At 40.4% G+C, this 24146-nt stretch overlaps 3 protein-coding genes across 4 annotated transcripts; 1 reads left to right on the top strand and 2 right to left on the bottom strand.

Annotated features, from left to right (window-relative positions):
• Positions 1-1493: 1493 nt before the first annotated feature.
• On the bottom strand, positions 1494-2929 carry LOC108612390 (uncharacterized). The gene has a single exon (XM_018005269.2). It carries the CDS (start codon positions 2776-2778, stop codon positions 1681-1683), a length of 1098 nt encoding a protein of 365 aa, XP_017860758.1. The 5' UTR covers positions 2779-2929; the 3' UTR covers positions 1494-1680.
• An 11738-nt stretch (positions 2930-14667) lies between these two features.
• Or69a (Odorant receptor 69a) lies at positions 14668-16281 on the bottom strand. Of its 2 annotated transcripts, XM_018005268.2 has the most exons (3): positions 15281-16281; positions 15076-15231; positions 14668-15015 (listed from the first exon to the last, which is right to left on the bottom strand). In XM_018005268.2, the coding sequence occupies exons 1-3, from the start codon at positions 16268-16270 to the stop codon at positions 14965-14967; spliced, it is 1197 nt and encodes a 398-aa protein (XP_017860757.1). In that variant the 5' UTR covers positions 16271-16281; the 3' UTR covers positions 14668-14964. The 2 variants fall into 2 exon arrangements, with proteins under 2 accessions (XP_017860757.1, XP_089322809.1); XM_089466683.1 differs by having other exon boundaries at positions 14668-15231.
• Positions 16282-20249: 3968 nt separating this feature from the next.
• LOC108612706 (uncharacterized) lies at positions 20250-23609 on the top strand. Its single transcript, XM_018005666.2, has 3 exons — positions 20250-20480; positions 20610-23439; positions 23503-23609. Exons 2-3 carry the CDS (start codon positions 20803-20805, stop codon positions 23557-23559), a joined length of 2694 nt encoding a protein of 897 aa, XP_017861155.1. The 5' UTR covers positions 20250-20480; positions 20610-20802; the 3' UTR covers positions 23560-23609.
• The last annotated feature ends 537 nt before the right edge of the window (positions 23610-24146 follow it).

The following is a 24146-nucleotide window of genomic DNA, read 5'->3' as shown; positions in this document are numbered from 1 at the left end:
TTTTCATTTTTCAATCCCTTTCGGAAGCGCCCCAAAACAATATTACATAAATCACATAATTCAGTCAAGCCATCATAATAGAGTTCTTCAATAAAAAAAAAAAAAAACATCAAATAACAGCTTGTACTTTTCATGGTCCGAAAGGAGTTCCTAAGTATCCGCTCGGATGAACCTGTAATAATTGCCGGAGCTTTCAAGTTCTCGATATTTTTTTCAGGGTTGAGTTGAGTAAGCAGCGGCAGTGGCTGAAGCTGCTGGCAAAGTTTTGACAATTTCAATATTTAGCCCAGTCGAAGTTGAATGTCTTTAGCTGCAGACTGCGAAAGTTTTGCCAACTATTAGCCAAATCGCTGCTGCTAAGCGCCAATAAGCCGAATAACTTGTAGCTCCCAGCACTGCTCCTTCCGCTCCCTCCGCTCCTTCCGGCACCGCTCTATATGGAGAGCTGGGTTGAAGAATTACGACACATTGGAGAATTTATGATCCATTGAATGTGCTGCACAGCCGGAGGAGGAGGAGGCGGGGGGCCGGAAAATCAGGAGGACTAAGGCCAAATGCGGAAGCCTAAAACCGCTCAGGCGCTGAAATCGTGTGCGTGTGTGCAATATGTTCATATTGCCTGCCTCCGTGGATATTTACGGCGCTGTCTGCTCACCTGTGTGTCATTGATGTACGGCTGGCGTATGCAAAAGATAACCAGGTGGGCCAGATGCACGGTGGGTGATGACGTGGGCGTGGCAACCAAGTGTCATGCGGTAGGCATGAAAAATTGCAAATTAACTCAAATTAATGGCGGACCATGTGTAAATTTATTCAAATTGATACGCTGAGCCAGACGCGCGAGCTTACCAACTTCATTTGGGGAGATTTATGTGTTGGCCTAATCAAATACACAGCCCGAGACAGCGCGTGTGCGCTTTTGGCCAGTTTGGCATGAAACCCAACTTATGTATCAATCAAAAGCCGAATCGATACGACTTAGCCTGGCACAAGTCACGGCCACAATTCGACTGCTGATTGAGTGAACTGCTCAGTGCTGCTCAGCCCATGCAGCTGAGTGAAATATATATGGATGTGTATATCTGCGTGTACTGCAGCTTAAGTTATCAATATAGGCATTAACTTCGACTGTTTTACCAACACCCAGCAGTTCGCATTGATCGGGCGCCGAAGTTCCCGTTTCAGCGGTGCCTTCGCCGTATTTTATTTATGGCCTCAATTTGCTTGGAAGTAATTAAGCCGCGCTCCTCTGGATTAGTGGCCAACGCTGAAATTGCCAAATGCCTGTCAAAATGGCTGAGTGACAGCTTAGTGCAAGGACTGGGATATCCAATTTGAAGGTCTCCAAGTGTGCTGCGGGCACGGATGGATTAGCTGAGGCAAACAATTATAGAAGGCCAGCTGTCATACTTGTGGCTAAAATCGAACAGGGAATATTTAAAAACTCTGCATAAATTCAATTCATTGTCTATGCAAGTCCGCCTCGAGCTCAATTGTTGCTTTCTAATACATTTATTTGCATAGTGCCGGCTTTTACCTTACTAGTTAATGTTCACATTATAAGTTGCATTGACAAAACCCTGTACAACCAATTTATAATTTGACTTGTATAAAAGACTGAAAAACCGACCTAACTCACAGTGCTCGCTCGAGGCGAGCTAGTGCCTATAAAAATTGAAACTATTTTGAACGCTCCCTCTGCCTCTTCTCTGGCTGGAGCTTCGCAGTCCATGTGGGACTGACCGTTGTGGAGTTGAAATATGGGACCGATGTCGTCTTGCGTAGCGATATAAAGCCGGAACGGGCCGAGTTGTTCAGGGGCTCCAGCAGATTGTCGGAAGCTGTCTTTTTTCGTGCTGCACTTTGCTGCTCCTTGGCCATGCGATAATCCTCCCATTCGTTTGCAATGCGTGCCAATATATCCTCGCCTTGCACCAGAAACGGTTGTCCATTGCGTCGCTCATAGTCCTGCGCCAGTTCCCTTATTTGCTGCTCGATCCTAGGTAGCTTAATATTAATTGCCTTGCGCTCCCGCTCCTCCCGTAGTAGGGCGCCACCTCGATTTTGGTAGCGATTGGGTTTCTTAGCCTTCTCGTCCAGCGCCTCCATGCGCATCCACAGCCTCGCGCGTTTGGCGTACACCTCGAAGATTGCCTTATTGGCATTGTAATAGTCCTTAATGTCCTTCAGCTGCTCCTCTAGCAACTCCAGCAGTTCCACTGTGCAACAGTCCTTCTGATAATTCCGAGCACTCGGATACTGCAAGGTGAGATCACACCACTCGTTGATCTCCGTGTGCACGTGGCCGATGAGAGCCTTCAGATGCTCAGCTCGCATGGCCTCGCAGTGTTGCAGCGTTTGGCTGAGCTTCTCATAGTTTTGCTGCGAATTATCCGGTAGCTCACACAGCTTCTTCATGGCCAAGACATCGACTAGACCCAATTTGGACAGGCTCTCTGACAGTACAGCGATCTTGAGGCGCATCTTGTCCAGGGACTTGTTCCACTCCTGCAGCCGCCGTTTGGCACCGGCTTTGTCGCTCTGCCGCTGCAGCTCCTCGGTCAAGTGGATCATCAAGTAATTTAGCTTGAACTGCTGCTGTGACCGTATCCTGTCAATTGGCTCTGCCGATGACTCTATAGTCTGGCTCAGCTGCACGGCCAAGTGCTTAGCGCTGTCGAGTAGCATTCGAATGTCCATTTCGAACTTGCGCTGCTTCTGCTCCCAAACCTCGCAAAGCATATCAACACTTATCTTTTTCTGCACTGTATCCCCCATAATTCTATGTTATCGTACGATACGATGTGTTGTAAATATGTCTGAAAGCTAAACTATTGAAAGCTAGGGCAATGTTTCTCTTAAATACGTCATATTTGAAGCTAAAATATGAGTAGAGTAGAAATTTCAAAATGGAAAAATATTAAACAATTTCGAGAGCCTAGTAGACCTTCTAAATGCGTTTTATATTGTTTGAATATTAAATGTTTTAAATTATATTTTTAGTCTAAATATTTATCATCTCTAAATGGGTTCTCTTTGCCATTCTCTGTCATAAACCCCAATTGGCATTTTTATCTAGATTTGCATTCGTCAAGCAGGAAACACAAAAGTGGATATTAAAAACAAATTGCAAACTGCAATTAAACCTAAACCGTAAAGTGTCAGTCATAAAATAAAACGCAGGTAATCATGTTCAGCTAATAGAAAAATATAATTTTTATTCAAATTGGTCGAGCGACAAAGCACTAACAGCAATAAAAAGGGCAATCAAAAGTTAAGAGCATATAAAACGCACGCACACACACACACACATACGTCGAGCACTGCAAATTATTCAATTCAATTGAGGCAAAGACTGCATTTGGCAGCCAACTGGATTACGTAGCCACAGCCCCGTTTTTTTGTGCAGCCTGATGTGGTTGGCGGGCCCCAAAGCGACGTCTATGATGGACGTACGTATCAAGCTGTACGGGCCAAGAGCTTGTGGCAGTGATTTAAATGCGCACCGAAACGAAAAGGAATCACAAAAATATATATACATATATATATACATATGTATGTATATATATATATATTTATATATATCCCAATCGAATTGCAACCGCGAGCGTAATTAATGTTGAATAAAGCTGCGCTGGATTGTCCCATCAGCAGTCGAAAGCGATTGCAAAGGACAAAGGCGAGAATGTCCACACTCGGTTGCCGTGGCTACAAAATGTCCAGCTTAATTGAATAGAGCTGCCGCCTCACATGCTGCTCAAATCGAATTAGTTCTGATACGTATGCTGCCAAAATTAAAGATATTACAATTTATACTAGACACTTGATAAATCATATTATAATGAGTTCAGCTCGGGCTAAATTATTAAATAAATCTCGCTGATGCTCCCTAATGGCTGCCATGTATTTAACTTCTCTCTCTCTTTCACTCTCACTCTCCCATAGAGCCATACACTTGACTAAAATACAAATGAAATAAGTGAATCTCAGCGGTTACATTGTGATTTTTCTTTTTGTGCCTCGCCTTTCTGGTTTCAAATTAAGTGTTTAGGACTTTTTTTTATTTTTTGCCGACTCGCACACATTGTCGACTCTCGATTGTTGTGCGGGAGTCTGCGGGAGCCTGCTCTTCTCGCCCGACGCTAATGAACTTCCGCTGTCAAATGAAATGCTTACCATGCAAATCGTGGCATATCGAATAATTGAACTCCCGCCGCAGCATTGTTATTATCATTTTCATTTTGTGCTTCCGCTGCCAGCACGGATTTCGTTATTCATTTCTCCTTTTCGGAGTTTTTTTTTTTTTTTTTTTTTTTTTTTTTTGGTTCGTGCTCCTGTTGCTGGTAGAAATTGGAGTGTGAGGATCGCACATGTTTCACATCCGTTAACACCATATTCTTAACTTGCCCGGCCAAGTAGGCAACAGTCAGTTCTTCCCTCACTATTCCCTCTTGTCTTCCTCTTCCTCTTTGCTTTTTTTGCACGCTCAGAGCAAATTGCGCACATTTAAATGCAAAAACCGTCGACAGTTGCGTTTATGGGCGGCTAGGCTAGGTGTTCATGATTGCTATGCCAAGCAGCTGCCACGCCCCCTTTTGGGTTATTTACAGCTGCGCGTGAGTTTTCATTTGCTGTCTTCTGCGTATGCTGGAGTTTTCACGTATACATTTTTTCCTCTTGCCGGATTTATATGCCCAAGATTTATGTCACATGCAGGCACGAGTAGCACGCACACACCTGTACACCCCAATGTGGGTGTGTGTGTGCTGGTACACTCGGTCTGTGTGTTATGAATATGCATGTGTTCATTATGCTGGATTATTGTTATATCAGCGGAAATGGTGCACAGCTTTGACTGCGTAATGAATACCATTTGAATATACTCAAATTATTAAGCTCTCGCCGTGCTCGGTACTCGCCCCAGCACTTAGAGGAGTCTCTAGCTCTTGGACAATTTATTTTAGAGCTAAGCAACAAGAATAAATTTTGAATAGGAATTAAATAGCAGCTGACTAAGAAATTATCATTGGAAATCATTTCTATCTCAGTTCTCACATTAGGCTATCATAATTGAATTAGCATATTCATCGATGCGCAACTTTACAAGTATAAATTTCTAATTAAGATGTCATAAGTGGATTAACATTTGCATCGATGCAGCTTTTGTTATAAACCTTATAAATACGGGCCAACTGTGAGAGCTTTATCAAAAACTTGTGGCAAATGTGAAAATTTAATTTATTGGCAATTGAACGTGCTGTAAAAATTCTTTTTTTGCTGTTGTTTTGTTTTTTTAATACTATACGGCTTTTATTGTAAATTCAAGCGAATTGTAAATTTACGGTAAACTGCATTCACATTTTTGCAATCATTGATGCGGGGCAATGGTCGTGAGCCGTGAGCCGGGTTCATTTGGCAGTTTAGTGCCATTTTTGCATTTCCGTTTTGTTCGCTTGTGGAGCGTCGATTTAATCTGTGCCTGGCCAGCAACAGCGATGCCAATGCCATCGCAGCAACAATTATGCCATGCGTACAAATTCTCTGAAAATTTCTCATTCATAGGGCCGAGCAGACTGTGGCCGCAGGAGCCCGTTTGTAACTGTGTTCGCAGCTCTTGCTTTGGCATAATGAAAGCGCGGCATGGCTGACATCCATTCGTAATGGCCATGGCTATGGCTATTGCTATGGCTATGGCCGAAGCGAACGCCACTTGCACAGTCCCATTGCGACAGCCAGAGAAAAGAGCGACCACATCGATGAGGACAATGACGACAACAATACGCCGATTGGCGCTGTGATTAACTGCATCGCAGTTGGCCATTTCGGGTTTTAGCTTTTAATTCTAAACAGCAGTGCGCTAATTTGTAGCTGCTCTTGTTGAGGTGGACTCAGCTGAATAGCTCTGTGCGGAGGGAACTCTTAGCTAGCACACAAATGTCAACTTTAAACTTTAAATTTGCTACACAGAGAGAGAAAACGATAGAGAGAGGGAGAGGGAGAGAGAGGGAGAGTCTCTTGATCTGTAAGTAGAAATGCATGAATTTACTGATTGAAACTTATTTGAAAAGTTGAGTTCATGACATTTAATCTGCTCATTTTCTAATTGCCTGAACAACAAGGAACGATATCAAATTAGATCCAGCATGAAATCAAATGAACTGTCTAAACAAACTGCTGCTTCGCTCTGCTCCGATTGACAGACAAAGTTCGAACAGATGCATGGCAACTGACAGTAAGTGTAAGCAAATGTTCTGGCACATCATGTGTGCAGCAGGTACACACACCCACACTCACACACACACACACACACACACACATTTAATAAACGTAAACAGAAGTCTGTGTGTGCCACCAGCTGGCATCCTGAACAGCTAACTCGCATAATGTCAGGACTCTGTGTACTACTTATTATGGAAGCATTCGGCTGTAAAAGTTCTGCAGGTGTTTGTGAGCAAAGCAATCACAAATTAATATGCCAGGAGGCACACTTAAAAGACCATTCCGACATACACCTCATGAATATCTTTGCAGAGCGCACATAATCATAAAACAGGCTTCAGTATACCTACTGTACACACACACATACACACAGACATGCAAACACACATATGCACATATATGAGTATCGCATATATCGTACTGGCTGTAAGTGCAAAAGTTCCACCCGACGTCGTCTGTTTCATTACTTGAGTAACTGCCTCCTCGAATACTTGCAATGCATGCGCATCGGCTTTGATGTTCGACAAGCCTTTTGCAATGCTGTAAGTCGATTACATTTGCTATATTAAAGGGAATTTTGTCTGTGGTGCATAAACTCGGTTTGCAAAACATGGCAAGTTGCTAAAGTAGATTTGTAGCTAATTGTTGAAAGCTTTTTTGGATTACCAATTAACAGAATAACTATGTTAAGTACATTATTCAAGCCAAAAAAATGTTCATCCAATTATTGCTGCCAGAAAAAAAATCCAAAACTAAATTCAAATGAAAAGTTTTCCACAAAAAAAAAAAACTCCAATATGTAGTTAGTGCTCATTTATTAGTTTTGTTTTATTTTTTGTGTTTCTACATTTATTCCTTTGTTTGCAAGCAACAACAAAACGGTAATAACAACTTTTCTGAAAGCCAACAAACCAAACTGAATAACTAAAACACGATTGTGTGCTGCAAAGGGCCAACCAGAATCAAATTGTGCACAGGTTAAATAGCTTTCTGTGAACATTATTTAGAAGAGCTTGAGGCAGTCTATTAGGGTCAGCATGCGAAATGTCAAGAGAAACTATTTCATTTTCCATTATAGAACAATAGTGATTTAAATATACATTTACTTAAATGCAAATGAAATATCAGTGAATATAGTAAACATCATGCAATCAATTTGTAAACACATTTCAGACTTGGCATAACTTGAATTAAAAATTGATAATGGCACAAATTTAAATATTTAAATATTTAAATATTCTCTTCAAGCCAAGCCCAATTGCTCAGCCATTGCCTGAGGTCTACAGTAACAAGCTAATAATGCAGGTTTATTATTGAAGGGGATAATGCAGTTTTCATACTTGCACGCAGTCGACTCCGCCAACAAAGTGGCCAATAACGGGCAACAGTTGATGTGGGTTAAAGCGAGCCGTGGAGTAGGTTAACATAAAATACAAACAAGTAAACGATAAAACCACTTAAAAAGCAACCAACAGACAAGACGAACTCCAAACTGCGAGTCACCCACATAGTCGTGAGTATAAAAACTAACACGCAGCATGGCTGAACAGCAGGAAAGCCAACAAGAGCAACAAACACGCCTGCCCGTCTCTATGTCTGTCTCTCTGTCTGTCTGACTGTTATATAAAAAGCAAAATAATTGGCGTGTCAGACATTTTGTTACGCCCAATTTAAGTGCTTCCGCCTTTGCATGGCAGCAGGAGCAGCTCGTTCCAGCAGGAGCAGCTCGCAACTGCACTCGCTACACTAGACTACACAGCACCAGACTAGACTAGACGAGAGAGAGACGAGACGAGATGAGATGAGATGGGATCGAGGGTCGAAAGTCACACCAAATTCGTTGGGGGAATTCAATTTCTGCAAGGGGTATTTAACCAGTCTCACGCCATGCAACATTAAAAGCATGTAAAATTGAAAGAAATGAGGAAAAAATAAGGAAAAGCAAGAAATGGAAGAAATGGCAGCAAGGGAACTTTTACCAAGTAAGCTAAGTATTTTGCTCTTATTACAAGCAAGCAAAAAAGCTGAAATAAATCATGATATAGTTTAGCTGCATCACAGCAATTTCCATCGGCTATCGGTTATATAGGATAATCGGTGAGTGACTTCAATTGAAATTTAATTAATTTGCGACTTGTTGATTTTTTAATTAAATATGCTGTTTACAAATTCCGATAATGCAGCATTATTTCAATGAGAGCGCAGAGCATATTTATTTATTGGCAAGTAATTCATTAACATTTCTGCATTAATCAGGTACGTCCAGTCGGCATATTGACAATGTCGCCGTTTATACATTTAACTCGTAACTAAATTTAAATGCATCCGTCCGTTCGATATAATTAATTTCCATAACAAAATTTACGTTAATTGTGTGCAAAAATGGCGAAATGAATGCACATTTAAATGTAAATAATTAATTGTGTCATTATGCATTTAGCTCCAGACAATAAATGCAATTAAGAGCGACTGATTGAAAAACGAAATATAGGTATATAGATTGATACATATATATGTAGTATATAGCTATTAAAACGTATGCATTATGCATTAGAGAGTGCAATCTTTTATGTGATTTAAATACCTATTTTCCAATTGAATTGTAATATAATATAATTTATATAATTTATATAAAAAGAGAATTAGGTCGGCTGGCGGCAGTTGATTACAAAGCAAACACATTTAGCACAGGTTATCAACTTTTTCATTGTTCAGTCATTGCAGTATTTAATCTTAATTTTTTATACACATCTCATTATTTTCACATTTCTGCTGCGCTATAGCGAGTATTTTAAGGGCCGGCACTATTTTTGGTGTTCGAAAAAACAAACCGTTAGCGAGTTTGCATGCGACGTTAACATTTAGCAGTCAAGCCATGTAATTACCAATACACACACACACACGCGCACACATAAAAATATATGCATGCACTCACACTCACACGCACACACCAATGACGTTACAACTCTGCGCACTTCCGCTTAAAACCTTTCACTTCCGGTTTGCAATGCAGCTAAAATGTCTACAACAAAAGAACAACAAAATCTGCAAGCGGCAAATACTCAAACTTTTCGCATCGCATGTGGCACGCATAGGCGAATTTAACGCTCGGCCGTCGCTGTACTGTGTTAAAACGTGTAATCAACGAGTAAGAAGAAGAGCATGAAATCAGCAAAATATGTTGATATATTCGCGCCTGAAAGTATGCCAGAAATATCGAAAGCGCTGGCCGTGCTGGGCTGGCTGGATAGCTGTACATGTAGCTGTATAGCTGTTGGCCCACATCGCATTATCGCCTGTTACGGAGTTACGGCGACAAAAAGCAATCAATTTTTAATTTGGGCTTAATTAAAAAATGCAGCCGTGCCGTAATTTAAATTGTGATCCGCCTTATGGACGCAATGAGCCGCATCGAGCGCGAGCAAGCAAAAGGTCGCTCATGTCAATAATGTATTCGGACGATGTCGAAAGTTAGCCGGCGCTTAAATGACAGCGACCAAAATCTGGTTTTGTTGCAATCAATCATGGCCAGTGCCGGTGGCAGATCCAGGGCACTGACACCAACGACACACCACGCCACCAGCTGCAGCGTCAGCGGTAATTGGAAATAGGTGGCGTTCTGACGGCGTGGTCAGCGTGAACTCGTGCCGCCCCCACCGCTGTATTGCGGTTGCAACTCAAAGAGTATCACATGACGCGATGTGTCGAGCTCTCAGTCATGTTGATGACTTTATTAGCGTGCCACGCTGCATGCTGCATGCTGCAGGCCTCACGCCTCACGGTTCACACCACATGCCGCATGCCGCATGCCGCACGCCGCGTTTGAGCAGCATTCAAATAATGGCAATTCGAGCATTGAACAACTAACACTTGAGCGGTTATACGTGACATAATTACAATTTATTTTTGGCACTACAAATGCACTTTGACAAATCCATCTGCGGTGGGTCGCTGGCATTATGGCTACCTGTTGCCACAGATTATGCTTTAAATAGGCCGGCTTCGGCAATACTGTCGCAGCTTTAGCAAATTACGGTCCATCAATTATTCGGCCTTGCTTGAGTGAGCCATTGAGGAACTCCATTAGCGTTAATGCAAAACGCGCCTGTCGCTAAACAGAAGACAGAAATATACGCCGCAGACACGAAATTTAACAATTCCAATTTGCTAAATTTATGAAGTTTATTACTTGTTTAATAGACATAAATGCTGTCATGCCACGAGCACCACGAGCATTGTTTTGAATCCATCGTTCCAGAACCGCCAACTACCCTGCAACAGCACGCACCAGCAACAGCAGCAGCAACAACAACAACAACAGCAGCAGGCGGCGAAATAGGTACATTCATGCATACTGAAATGTTTTGCTACTCCAGTTTGACGACTTCTTTATACACTATAAATATGTAATCTATATAATAAATTTGCTTAAACAAAATAACAGATTATAATCCATTTTAGCATAATACAAGAATATAATAGCAATTATTATTATGCCTTTAATCACTTATTTTGTACAGTGTACATGCACTTCGTTCAAAAGTAACAAACTTACATTTTTTTATGGCTTTTGTTTTCATACATACATATATATATATATATATTTTTTTTTTGGTTTAAGCTCGCATCTCATGGCTTTCTCCGCAGTGGGAATATATATATAAATTCTCTTCTTTTTTTTTTTGCTATTTTCTAACGCGACATCATGGCGCAGTTGGAGCTTAGGGGAGCCCGTAGTTGGCTACGTGCGGAAATGTCTCTAAATTGTGTGTAAAAATTTTGGTTTCTCGTTATTTGTTTTATTTTCTTTTCGCGCGCTGCGACGCCATATGGCCCCCGCAGATAAGACTAAGTAATTGATGGACACTGCGAAAGTCAAATGCAGACCAAAATGCTTTTCCATATTACAGAGCATAAATAAACGTATGCACGCATTAGCTTGGAGTACATAAATAGAGATGAATTTGCATTAGCTAGAGCTAAATCACTTTATCCTTTCGCACTTCAAACTAAAGGAATTCCTGTTAAGACTCTTGTCCGTATTATCCTTCATTATTCTCATATAAATGCTGCTACTCATTTCCATCTCTTTTTGCAGATTTAAATTATTCCCTCCTGTTTAATATTTCTTTCAGCTGCTTATCGGCTTATCATTATTATGTTGCTTTCCTCAATTTCAACCAGGAACATATTTCCATATACTACACATATTTATATAACCATAAATAAATGTTAGCTCACTGAATATGTGCTAATGCAATTAAGAGCTCTCTCCCCATATATAGCATTGGGTAATGCACTTAAGAACTTGCTTCTGAACCACGGATAATTACCGATAGTTAGTACAAACTGCACCTGAGGCTTTCGCCCTTTGGCCCGTAGACTCGTTTAGACTTGCAGTAGGAAATTGAGACATGTGCCTTAACTACATTTTGCGGTTTGCTCAAGGGGCACAGTTTGGCAGAGGGGCGTGAGTGGAGCCTGAGTGGGAAAATGCTCTACGTAACAGTCCCTGTCCAAAAATTCATGTACTGTAACGAGCCGACTTTGTTTGCTTAAAACTTATCAAGGCCATAGCAAGTGGATGGCTAAGAGCAGCGAACCACCGCAATCCAGCAGCAAAATGCTTGAAGCTGCATTGATCTGGCCCATCTCAGTGCATAGTCAACTTTTATGGCCACTGTCGATATCGTTTACCCTCTGCACATGGCCATCCGAGCCAAATGCACTCTGTTTGTATATACATATACATATATACGTGTCTGCATGTGTGTGCGTGTGTGTCTGTTTGTGTGTGTGTTCTCTAGGAGGGTTTGCTGGTCAGTTCACTTGATTGGGCAATTTGCAACTGGGCATTGTCTAAGCGCCCAAAAGCTGATGGGTAAATTAACTGGCACACATCGCATTTTGTGTTTGGGTTTTCAATGTGCCCCACACAATACCCATAAGAAATCAGCAGAGTGATGCCAGAAAACACGTATTAAAGCTAGTTGGTTTTACTTTAAGTAAGTCCTTTAATCGAGCAGAGTGAGACTCAGACTGAGACTGTTTAGCCATGTAGACGCTAAGAGTCAGTGAATTGATTTCTAATATACATATATGCCACAATTATCTTCGAATATGTCCGAGCACCTACTATAGCCAATGCAGATAGCTGCATTTATTTTTAGGCCATTTTCAGTCGCTCATTCATCTGGCTTGAAGCGGTCTCTAATCTGAGCTTTTCGCATTTTTAGTTTAGTAAATCAGATGCTTATGTCAAAGGCGAATGCTTTCAGCTTTTTAATGTTGAATTACAGATGCGAGCGCCTAGCCAACGCTGAGCAAAACCATAAATTCTAGCTGAGTGCTGTGAGTGCACGTGGTAAATGGCGAACGGAGGACTATACGTGGTTATGCCCAGGCGCAACTAAAAGCTGTCAACAGGGGCAAAATACAATAAATATGCGCAGCTTATGATTAATGATTTACGCCAACAAGCAAAAAAAAAAAAAAAACACAAAACAGAGAAAAAAAATAAACACAAAAGGAAAGGAGAAACAAACGCCTAAAACTGAGCGAGCAGCTTGGGCGCCTAAGAGCAGGCAACGTCCAACGTCCAACGTCAACAGCCGAGGGCTATGGGGCTGCGGCTTTCAGTTTGTTTAGCTTTACAGGCAGCGTAGCGTGTATTAAGGGAATTAAAATGTTATTATATAAAATAAAAGTAGAAGCCAGGGACACGGGCGTCGGTGGACGGGCGGTGGGCGGGCAAGGTTGGTGGTGCCAAGTGGCTGCCGCCGAGGCCAGCCACTGATCCCGGATAACGACGCGATAATCACACGCCAGCCCAACCTGTACAGTCAACACGGGCTACTGCATGACAGACAGTCAGATAGACAGACATAATAACAGGCAGGTGACTTGTATATAATTCTCAATTTTTACTTTTCCCCTCCCTCGCCAACCATTGTACCGAACTTAATTTTACGCTTTTGCATTCTATGTTAACGTAAATAACCAAGGGACTGAAGGCACATGAAACGGCGCCTAATACTGCTACCGGCAAATGGAATTGAAGAAATTCACTTGCTTAAATGAAAGCCAGACGAACAACAACCTTTGGACCTGATCCAATTTTAATAAGTTCGCCTGCCGCTGCTTGGCAGCCACTCGGCACATTAAAGCAAATACCTTGGCGCAATTCAATTTCGAGTTTAAAAATACAAAATTTAATTCGATTACGAACTTTGGAGATTTTACTGAGTTTATAATATATTGATTTTCATAATGATGATTACTCTATATATAGCTGAGCTGAGATAATGAAAATCATTTTAAGCTTTTTTTTTATACCCTGAACCCATTTTCAATGGGAAATCAGGGTATAATGGTTTTGTTGAAATGTATGTAACAGGGAGAAGGAGGCGTGGCAGACCCCACAAAGTATATATATTCTTGATCAGGGTGACGAGCTGAGTTGATTTGGCCCTGTCCGTCTGTCTGTCCGTCTGTCCGTCTGTCCGTCTGTCCGTCTGTCCGTCTGTCCGTATGTATGAACGCGTCGATTTCAGAAGATATAAGAGCTAGAGACTTCAAATTTTTTTTAAAATGTCCGTAATTACAGCGCGCATATCAAGTTTATCATTAAAATTCGATAACTCATCCCGATCTTTTTTTATCGATAAAAAACCTTATCGAAAACCAGTTATAAAATTATATCTTCTACACCTTTATTGCTAGAGTCTCCAAATTTTTAATGTATGCTTATATGCAATTTATACAATTTCGGTTTTTGTTAAAATTTACCCCCCACCCTTAAATTCACCCCCTCACCCTCACTTTTGTAAAAAGCGTATTTCAAATACTAGAGACTTGTGCTTTGGCAATTACATGCATATCCATGTTATAATCATAATCTGAAAGTTTCATGAAGATCGTACGTCCATAAAAAAAGTTATTAAACAATTAAGTTCTCATAGTAAGCGCACACTGCAGCCCATGCGTGTTTATGCGTGGGTGCTTGTGTGTGTATGTGTTTGTGTATGTGTGTGTGTATGTGTTTGTGTATGTGTGTGTGTATGTGTTTGTGTATGTGTGTGTGTATGTGTATGTGTGTGTATGCGTTTGTGTATGTATGCGTGTGTGTGTGTGTGTGTGTATGTGTGTCTGTATGCGTGTGTGTATATGTATGCCTGTGTGTGTGTGCGTGTTTCTTGTGTAAGCTGAAAGACGCGAAAAATTATTGAAATATCTATTGCTCCAAGGGTTCAGGGGATCTCGTAGTCGAGCAGTCTCGACTAGAGCTTTCTTACTTGTTTTTATTTAATTTTATAATATAGAACTAATATAATATAGAACTACAAACTTTAAAATAGATCAATGACAATAATTTTCAAGTTTAAAATACAAAATTAAAAAAATAAAATTAATTTAATTCGATTACGTAATATAAATATAGCTCTGTAGTTATATAGCTCTGGATTTGATAATGAAAGTCATTTTAGTTGTTTTTTTTTTTTTTTTTTTTTTTTTTTTAATTTAATTGTCAATAACCAAAATACCTCAGTGAAATTCAATTTCGATTACAAATTTTGAGGATTTTCTTGAGAATATATTTTATTGATTTTCGTATGATGATTACTCTATATATATGTAGCTGTGCAATCTAGAGCTGGATTTAATAATGCAATTTTAGCTGTTATTTTGCTTAAATATATATATGCAGCTAAAAACTTTTTGCTAATTTCTTTTTAAAATAACCTATTATATAATCGCACGCACAAACGTAAACAGCTGATACGAAAACTTTAGGATCTGTCAACAAGGCATAAAATGTAATTTAATATATAGAAATTTGTAGAATCGTTCACTTACGGCCGTGTAGGTAGCCATCGAAACGGGCGTAAATTTGTAGGCCCGCAGTACTCGGGACTCAGAGGAGCGCATCATAAAGAAGAGCAACATCTTTCTGTAGTGCATATCACCTTCGTACCAATTATTGTAAAAGGCAGCCGGCAGGAGTTTGTCGCCCTGCAGGAAAACACTTGAATATTTCTGATTACTCGGGGCAGAAACTTACCGCAGATGTGAAGGCGGTGCCATTGTAACAGATGAAGAGTGTGAATATCAGAAATGCAACTAATCCGACAGAGTATTTAAAGGCAGAGGCCACATTGATCATGACCATGGCAAAGCCCATCATGCAGATCGCAATTGTGGATGTCGTGAAATTAATTAGGAACGTAAAATTGAAGATGTGATTGATTCGGTTGGCCAGGTGCAGCAGGCGGCTGTGGTACGAAAGCAACGCCTTGAGCTCTTCATTAGCTCCAGGCCGAGCAGCATCCAGCAGGCGCAGGGCATTGGCCAGCGCATCGAAATGCAACTGCATTTGGGTAATGAAAAAGCAGAGCAAAAATTGACCTGCCATGATGAATGCGACGCCCACCAGGGAGGAGAGGGCCTGGCAGAGATACGATGTCATAAAACTGGCTGACGGGTGCAGATCGGACACTAAGAGCCAGGGATACCAGGTATTGCTTTGGAATTTGTAGCTGACATGCTGCGATTCGGAGATCCACTCGTACAGCAGCTGCAGCACGGGCAGCGCATTGTAGTAGCCGAAAGCGAAGATGAAGAAGATAGTCGTGCATCTCATTGGGCGTGTCGACTTCTCGTAGTAATGGGCAATGCGATAGATTCGGCTTTGATTACCTTGCACTGGATACAGCTGCTGCAGTTCGGCGAGCATCGACTCAATATCGCTGCGACGGTGCAGCAGCATCCACATGTTGGTGGCACCGACCAACGTGAGGCCCATCACGCTGCATGTTTCTGAAATTTGTGCAACATAGGCGCCCAGCTGCTCGGCGGGTGGCTCTGCCAGGCACAAATAGATGAGCATGCCCACGTTTTGATAGATCAAATTCAATGCGCCAAATTGAAACCACAGACGCTGCAGCAAACTCTGATGAGCACGGGGCATTCCGCTGCCATTCCACTCGTAGCGGCGCATCATAGCCAGTCGGCAGCCAATGCTCGGGTAGTGCATGAAATCATACAGCTGCATTCTGCACGTTGTCCAAAACTTATATAGTCAGGCTGTCAGCTTGGAGTCAGCTTTTATAGGCCGAATATGGAGCGGCGTAATCAAAGCGCTCATTAAACAATTTGCACTGCTTTGATATTGAGCAATTTGGACGTAATAGGGGAATAAAATAGAGATAGTATATAATGAGCTCCTGGGAATAAGCATATGATCAATTAGATTAACGACTAACTGCCACGGCTACCTTCGCTTCCCATCAATTCTCAAAAAAAAAAAGAAAAGCAAACCATTTAGGTGCTCGCAACTTGTCCCATTTGCATGAACTTTTAGTCAAGGCTGCGAGCACTTTAAATATTAATATAAAAAGGCGAACCAAAGTACTTTTAAATATTTAATATTTCTATTTGCCGTTCGGTAAGTGTTCAAGTTTCGTCTCTGCTGAAAAATTGCAAAAGTTCTGAGAGCACTGTGCAGATTTATCACCGTTGTTGCTCTTCCCTGTGCCATTGGCGGTGCCATTGCCGTGGCTAAAGCCAGAGATTCGCCATAATAGAAATGTAACTGGCCGCCATCAGTTTGGCTAGCTCGGCAGGATATGAAATGGAGGTGTGAATGCCAAAGATGAGCTTGCTCTTGGCCCGGATTAAGTGCCAAACACAATCAAACGGAAGTTGAAGTGAAGCTGCTGCAAATAGCATTTGAAAATAAAGGGAAAAAAGAAACTTTCATAATTTATGAAGCTCAGTTGATTTGCAGAATATTCAACTATTTAAATGCATTTGCCAACTGCGCCCTTTGGCCAACACAATTATTTTGGCTTTATTATTTATTCGTTTCGCTGGGAAATGTGCAAAACTTTAAGCCATAATTTTCACAGTTTCTATTAAAGAGATCAGGTGTGTTTGCTTGCCGGCATTTATGGCTGTAAATATGTTTTTATGTGCTGGTGCGTTGTCGTTTTGAGGCACTGTCTACATCAAGCAGAAGCTTCTGTGACAAGCAAATAACGAAGACAGTCGTTTGTTTATTTCTTTTATATTTGTGTCAACCTCATAATGTGATGCCTTTAAGCCGGCTATCAGTCTTTTATATTTAGCCCGCTGCTGCTGTCGCTGTTGCCAGCAGCGCTGGCTGGCATTATTGTGCGTCTATTTCTTTCGCTGTATGTGTCTGTCTATGTGTGTGTGTGCGCGCACACTCCATTTCCGCCGGAAGCTTTGTGGCAAACAGTCAGATTCGGCGTGCACTCGTATATGTTTCGTACTTACCGCTTGATGCCTTGTTTATTTCTTTGTTTATGGCCATTCTTGTTTTTATGGCTGCCTTCGTTTCTTCCTTTTTTTTCTCCTCCTCCTCTTCTTCTTTTGCATCGTCCCACCGCAACATTCTGATTGTCGCTTTTATATTTATGTGGTTCGTACGGTCGCGCCTCATATGGTAAGCCTCTGTCTTGGCTCCGGGGGGAGTGTCTATGTCTATGAATTCGCCTTGACTTGGCCCTTTCGCTTTATGCTCCAGTCATTGTGTTTCTTTATCCTTGTGAATTCGTTAGTGTTTATTGTTTTCGCTTTTTTTTTTTTTTGTTTATTTTTTGCTGCGCGTCACCTCTTGCCGGTCGCTTGTTGTGGTAATTAAACTTTGATTGCTTTTAAATTGTTTTTATTGATTGACAGAGTTAGCGTCAATTTTAGCTGAGCACTGCTTGCTGCTAACGAGTTCTGCTTGATGGCGAGTTCCACTGGAAACTCTTTTGGCATCTCTCCTATTGATAGAAATCGAAAACAATTGCTGCTGTCATGTCGAAACTCTAATTGAACTAACAAGAGCCAAAACATTTATTTAATATGGACCAGAGCAGACGTGCACTCGTTAAATTTTTCATTCTATTACTACCTTTACTTTATATAGTATATATGTATATATCTATATGATATTTTTATTGATCCTATTGGGCAGTTGCAGTCTTTCGCATTATGTAAAAGCGAACTGATGCTTTTAGCCACTTTGGACTCAATTTGCGCTCGGCGCGTGCAGCGCCAAGACAAACTGAGCGGCGAAAATTTGGCAACGGCAACAATGTTGTTCTGGCCAAATAGACTTGCCCCGCAGATAGATCTCGAGTGCGGCACGTACACAACGTCAATTGCCAGGACTCAGCTGAAGCTCAACTCGAGCGGCAGCTGCGCGAAATAGACAATCTAAATTATAACCAAGTGAAGGCGGCAGGCATAACGGCCATTGAAGGTGGAGTGTGGGTGGTAGGCGACGGGAGGCTGGCGTGAGTGTGAGTAATAGTTTTGGCTGGCAGCGTGTCCGCCTGGAATTTATGGACGTAGTCCAGCCAAATGCCACTTGCCTGGTAGTCACTTTGAATACTTGGCAGCCATTGCCAATGGCAATGGCATCCATCTTGGCTACTGACAACTGTAAAGAAGTGCGTCCAACTGTTGGATTTATCGATTCGCTGGAGGAGGGCAGCCTTTTAAACTAATTAGGCTTGGAGCAACACTTGCTCGCAGCCATGCTGGCCCTGGTTGCTGGCCAGCCAGCACATGCTACTAATTTAGAGGGGATTTCTGAAAATTACGCGCTTGTTTTTGGCCGCAGCTTAAATAAATTGCCAAAACACTTGGATTGGGTTCGGATTTGGTTGGGCCGACAGCAAGCGTATGACCCATTTCGGACCTTGGTCAGCAGCTATAAATTCAATCGAAACTAAATTTCAAGCGGCGACTTTTGTTCGTGTTGTTTACAAGATTTCCGAGATCCCTATCCGTTCTCGCCCCCTCCTCATACTACCTCCTCACCTTCCCCGCTCGCCAATGATGCCCAAGCGGCGAAATTTATGTGCATCGCCCATGAAAATTAAACGGATTTTCCAGCTCAGCTGCCTTCACATTCAAACTTTCAACTATTCGGCAAAAATAGTGTGAAAAATACAGCTGACTGCCGTCCGAAAAAATGTTCGTAAATTAAGATTAATTATTCCATTATTTAAGACTGAATTTATTTGCTTTTATTGGATTTATTATTACGACTTGGGCAATTTGTGTAAATGCAAGCTTTGCAGTTTGCCTCGCCTAGGAGCTCATTACTAGTCTAATAATATAGATTTTGACTTCGCAGTGTATTAAGCAATGTTATTGCTCTTTATTCCTTACAAGCACTCCACTCTCTTAGACTAGATATACTAGTCTGACGGCTAACAACCATATTCACATCATTTTATTATGAAGACATCCCATTGCCGATTATCACGCTCGTTTGCACACGCGCAGCGGAAAGCATAAATATGTGTATTAAAGAATTTATTATTTCTCCCCGCACAAAAAGAATTTCATGCTCCTAGAGTGGAAGGTCAGCAATAAAACCTTTAATACACTCGTACTCTCTCACTCTCTCACACGTCTATTGCTATCGTCTATGCGGTCTAGCTCTAATGTGATCTGACTCTCCCTTTCTCTCTTAGATTGCTTACATTCTTATCGTGAGCTAGTTGACGCTGCGTGTGTCCACATATAAGTGTATATAGCCTTTAGTTACATACATATATAGGTAAGAACATAACTTTTAATATATATCGTTATTGTAAGAGTCATACAACAAAGTTATGGCCTTTGATTAACCATTAAATTTCATTTATTTACAGCTGAATATTTCTTCTAAAATAAAACTAGTAACTATACCTCACAAAATGCAAACAATTTTAATGAAATATTTATGTAACAAATAAATTACAATTGCATGAAAATTGTACATTTAAAATAAAAAACCAGATGTGAAAATATTGTAAAAATGTATTTACTTTGATCTAATTCATTCGACGCTTGACTGAGAGATTTTGCGATATTTCGTTAACAAAAATTCAGGAACTTCTATAACGGCAGTTTTCTTAATCAATGAAAAAACATGAGACACAACTTTATTAACATTTTAACAGAATAGCATGCTTTGAGAATTCAACCGAATCTGTAGGCATATCTCAATAAACACAACGATATATTCAGTAGTCTCATACTAGTGCTCACGGCAAACAGATCCTAAAATATTCAAATATTTTATAAACATAAATATATATTTATAGAAAATAAATATATTTAAAAATCAATATATCTGTATCTAAAATACATATAATACAGTAAACACAACTATTGCATAATCATCAGTCACATGCTAGTGTTCCCAGTGAACTGATGCTGATAATAAAATATTTCAATATTTTGTATAAAAGGTGAGTGTTCTTTTATTCATAAAAATAAAAAAGAAACTGATATAAAGAAATATGAAAAAATACATATTTATTATTTGTTTGTTGATTTATTTATATTTTTAAATTTATATTAATTTATTCTATTTGCAGGATCTAGTTTGAATTGTTTTCGAAATTTATCGAAGGCTGAGCAACAGCTATAGAATTTGATTGATCCGATTAGAGGTTAATAATAGTCGCATTGCAATCAACTATTAACTGTTAACACACGAACTCTAAACTAAAGAGGGATTCTACTGACTCTGAGCATACGTCAATAGGTCAATTACTAACTACAGCTATTATGGCACTAAGCCCAAGAGAGCCCAATATGCCTAAAAAGCTGATTATTGATCAAGCTAAGATTGATTTTGAGGAGATTGCAGAACTTCTTCAAGTACAGCCTTCAGAGCATGTGGAAATCAATGGAAATGAAGGTGTTAAAATAATCCTTCGATCGATAAACTTCAATCATAAGTCAGCAGATCTGACCATATACTTTAAGAAAAAAATCGATGCCACAGTCTTGGCTGCCTTGCCAGATTTGATTAACATCTCTTCTTTATTGCTTGTTGCAAATCACAAGATGGGAACATTGAAGCCACTCTTTGAAGCTATGTCGTCACTAGAATCACCGAAACTGAAACGATTAAGCTCAACGTCATCTATTATTTTTGATGGCATCAATTCTGAAGATTACGACAGGCAGATATCACCTAGAAAAATTACTACATTTAACAATGAAGAATTCATGGCGCTACTAAAGATACAATCCCTCAAAATTATAGATTGTCAATTATGTGATCTACGAGACACAGAGTTTCCTTCCCAATTGCCTCAAATTGAAGACTTGTCCATTCGTTCTTTCAGAGGCGGATCTCTGGCAAATCTTCTTCGCGCACTAGCATTGCAGGAAGACTCAAAGCTCTGTGATTTGCGCATAGAGGAACACCCACTCAGCACTGAAGAGATCTCTCAGATCGTGAAGCTAAAGTGCTTAAATTCCCTAAAATGTGGATTTGCCGACATTAAAAACCTATATATGATTAGCAAACTACCAAAATTGCAAATATTTGGAATAATCTCACGGCATAAGCTCAAGGAAATCTCAGAAAATCTATTAAAGCTAATAATGTCATGTAATCGGACTTTTAGCATCTATTATACGGATGTCCTGAGTGTAGATAGGAGTATGCAAACACTTACTATTCAAATGAATAAGACTATGTATTCAGAAGAGTTTGAACCCTTATCAAATTTTCCCAATTTACTTTATCTAGTAATAAACGGATCACATGCCATTGGGTCTCTGGCCCCGCTATTGAAAGCATTTGCCAACAAGCAATCGACGGTTCTTCAAGAGATATGCATTGAAATGAATCCCTTATGCCATTACGAAGTGCTCCTCATTAGTCAAATCAAAACACTGAAGTATGTAGAGTGTCAATTCATCGATCCTCGAAGTATCAAGCTCTTGGCTAGTCTGCCTCTTCTTCGGCACTTGCGCATAAAGTCGGTGAATAATTTGAACGACATTGCGGAAGGCGTTTTGAGTGTTCTCTTGGGGTGCGGCAATGAAGTATCTATTATTCGAGAGTACCGTGAGATTACGTACATCAAAAATCTTCAGAAACTTAAAATTGTAAACGCTTCTTACGAGGAGTTGGTGTACAACGCTCGGGATTATGCGCTGCTGGCTCAGCTGCCTCCTTTGAATACTCTATATATTGAAGGAGTGCACACGCTTGGCTCATTTACAGATTTATTCCAGGCACTTGGAGAGGTCAAGAATTCAGCTCTTCAGGAAATTCAGATTGTGCAGAGTAGGATTAGTTATACTTTTCCGAAGCCCACGATCAACATAGATGAAGCTAATGCTATTACAAAAATATTGACTCTGAGAAAACTAAAATGTGGATTCGTGGATGGTGATAGCATTGATGTCTTGGCTCAGCTAACAGCGCTTGAAGAGCTCTTCATAACAACCCACAAGCAGGGCTCTCTTACACCGTTCCTCAAAGCACTATCTTTGCGTAAGTCATCAAATCTTCGATGTTTGATCGTAGAGGAGAATCGACTTACTGCTGAAGAAACCGCCCAAGTTTCAAAAGTAAACTCATTGAAGAGATTGGAATGTGGATTTGATGGACATAATATTGAATCGCTGGCTCAGATGAATAACCTGGAAGAACTTATTATAACATCAATAGAAAAAGAAATATTGTCGCAATTGATTGAAGTATTGGCTGCTGGAGGTCCGCGCACTCTCCGTCTCCTGGATATAATATCTACACCCATTGACCTTAGCGACTCACAGTTTCTAGTTGAAATTCAAACATTGGACAGCTTACACTGCGCATTCACCCACAATGAGAGCGTTGAGCTTTTGGGTGAATTGCAGTATCTTCGTGATCTGTCCTTGCATTTAATGCATCACAAGTCGGATAATGATAGTATTAAATGCATTGCACAGTTCAACAACTTAACTGCACTTGAAGTCGTATCAACAGAGGTGGGATCCCTAACGGGTCTCCTCAAGGCGATGTCGCTAAGGTCAAACCAGATATTACAGAGTCTGAATATTACAGAAAATGACGTGAGCCCTGAAGAGATTCGGGAAATAATCAAAATAAATTCGCTTCGCAGACTGAAGTGTGGATTGGCTAAAAAGGAAAGCTTGCATTACTTAACATATTTGAAAGATCTTGAAGTGCTCGAAATCACTTCGTACCATGACTATCATGATATTTCCCAAGATCTTTTACGAATTTTAGAAGTGTGTTGCAAATTGAAAGCCATTGACTTTTATTACGGCACACGATTTGCATGTGTGGAGTTTATAAGTGCAGCCTTGAAGGTCCTTAAGGCGGTCAGGAACCCAATCGAACAAGGTCCACTAGAGTTACGTGTTCCATATTTTGCAGGCCTAACACCGGAGCAGGTAAGTTTACAGCGGTGCAAAAAATATTGATCAAGTTTATATATTTTCTTATTTCTCTTGCAGAGCGCTTTAAATTCGGAAGCATACTTGAAAATATCTAAATTTGAAAATTATTTATAAAAAATTGTATAAAATAAAATACCTCGGTATGGTAATTATTGGCATTATAATTAATAGTATATGTGCTTAACTGTGAAGGGGGTTTCCAACATAAGGAGAGCCTTAAAATATATCAAACATATTTAGCTCCATCATCCATAGTAATTGTTATTTTGGCAAAGTAAAACTGTCTCAATCCATTCAACTTTCTGAACTTTGCAGAAAATAAGCTGAAGCGGATATTTAAGTTCATCCAAATCCAATTACTTAATAACCAATTTTTATTTGCTAAGTTTATTAGTGAAATATTCCAGTTTGGCACTCGAAACGAAAAGATTCCACCCAATCTCCAATTTTTGTAATTTAATTAAACTTATTTCATGGGCAAGACGACAGTGACAGCAAACAAAAATCGAAAAATTGAGAATGGGGAACGCAAAAGCTGTGAAGCTAACTCTAAAGAAAGGAGGAGCTTACTTTGAGACTTCTTTGAGCACCTTCAGATGGCAATTAATTTCTGGCTAATTAGGTAACGCAACGCCTTAAAACTGCCAGTCCACGGATTCGCCCGTTAGTCGTTCGTACATTTTTTTTGCACAGATCAAAAG

This window comes from Drosophila arizonae, chromosome 4 (assembly GCF_054131065.1).
Source record: "Drosophila arizonae isolate 15081-1271.41 chromosome 4, UAZ_ARI_1.0, whole genome shotgun sequence".
NCBI classification, from domain to species: domain Eukaryota; kingdom Metazoa; phylum Arthropoda; class Insecta; order Diptera; family Drosophilidae; genus Drosophila; species Drosophila arizonae.
The sequence above is the reverse complement of the archived record's forward strand: the minus strand, read 5'-3'. Positions and strand labels throughout refer to the sequence as shown.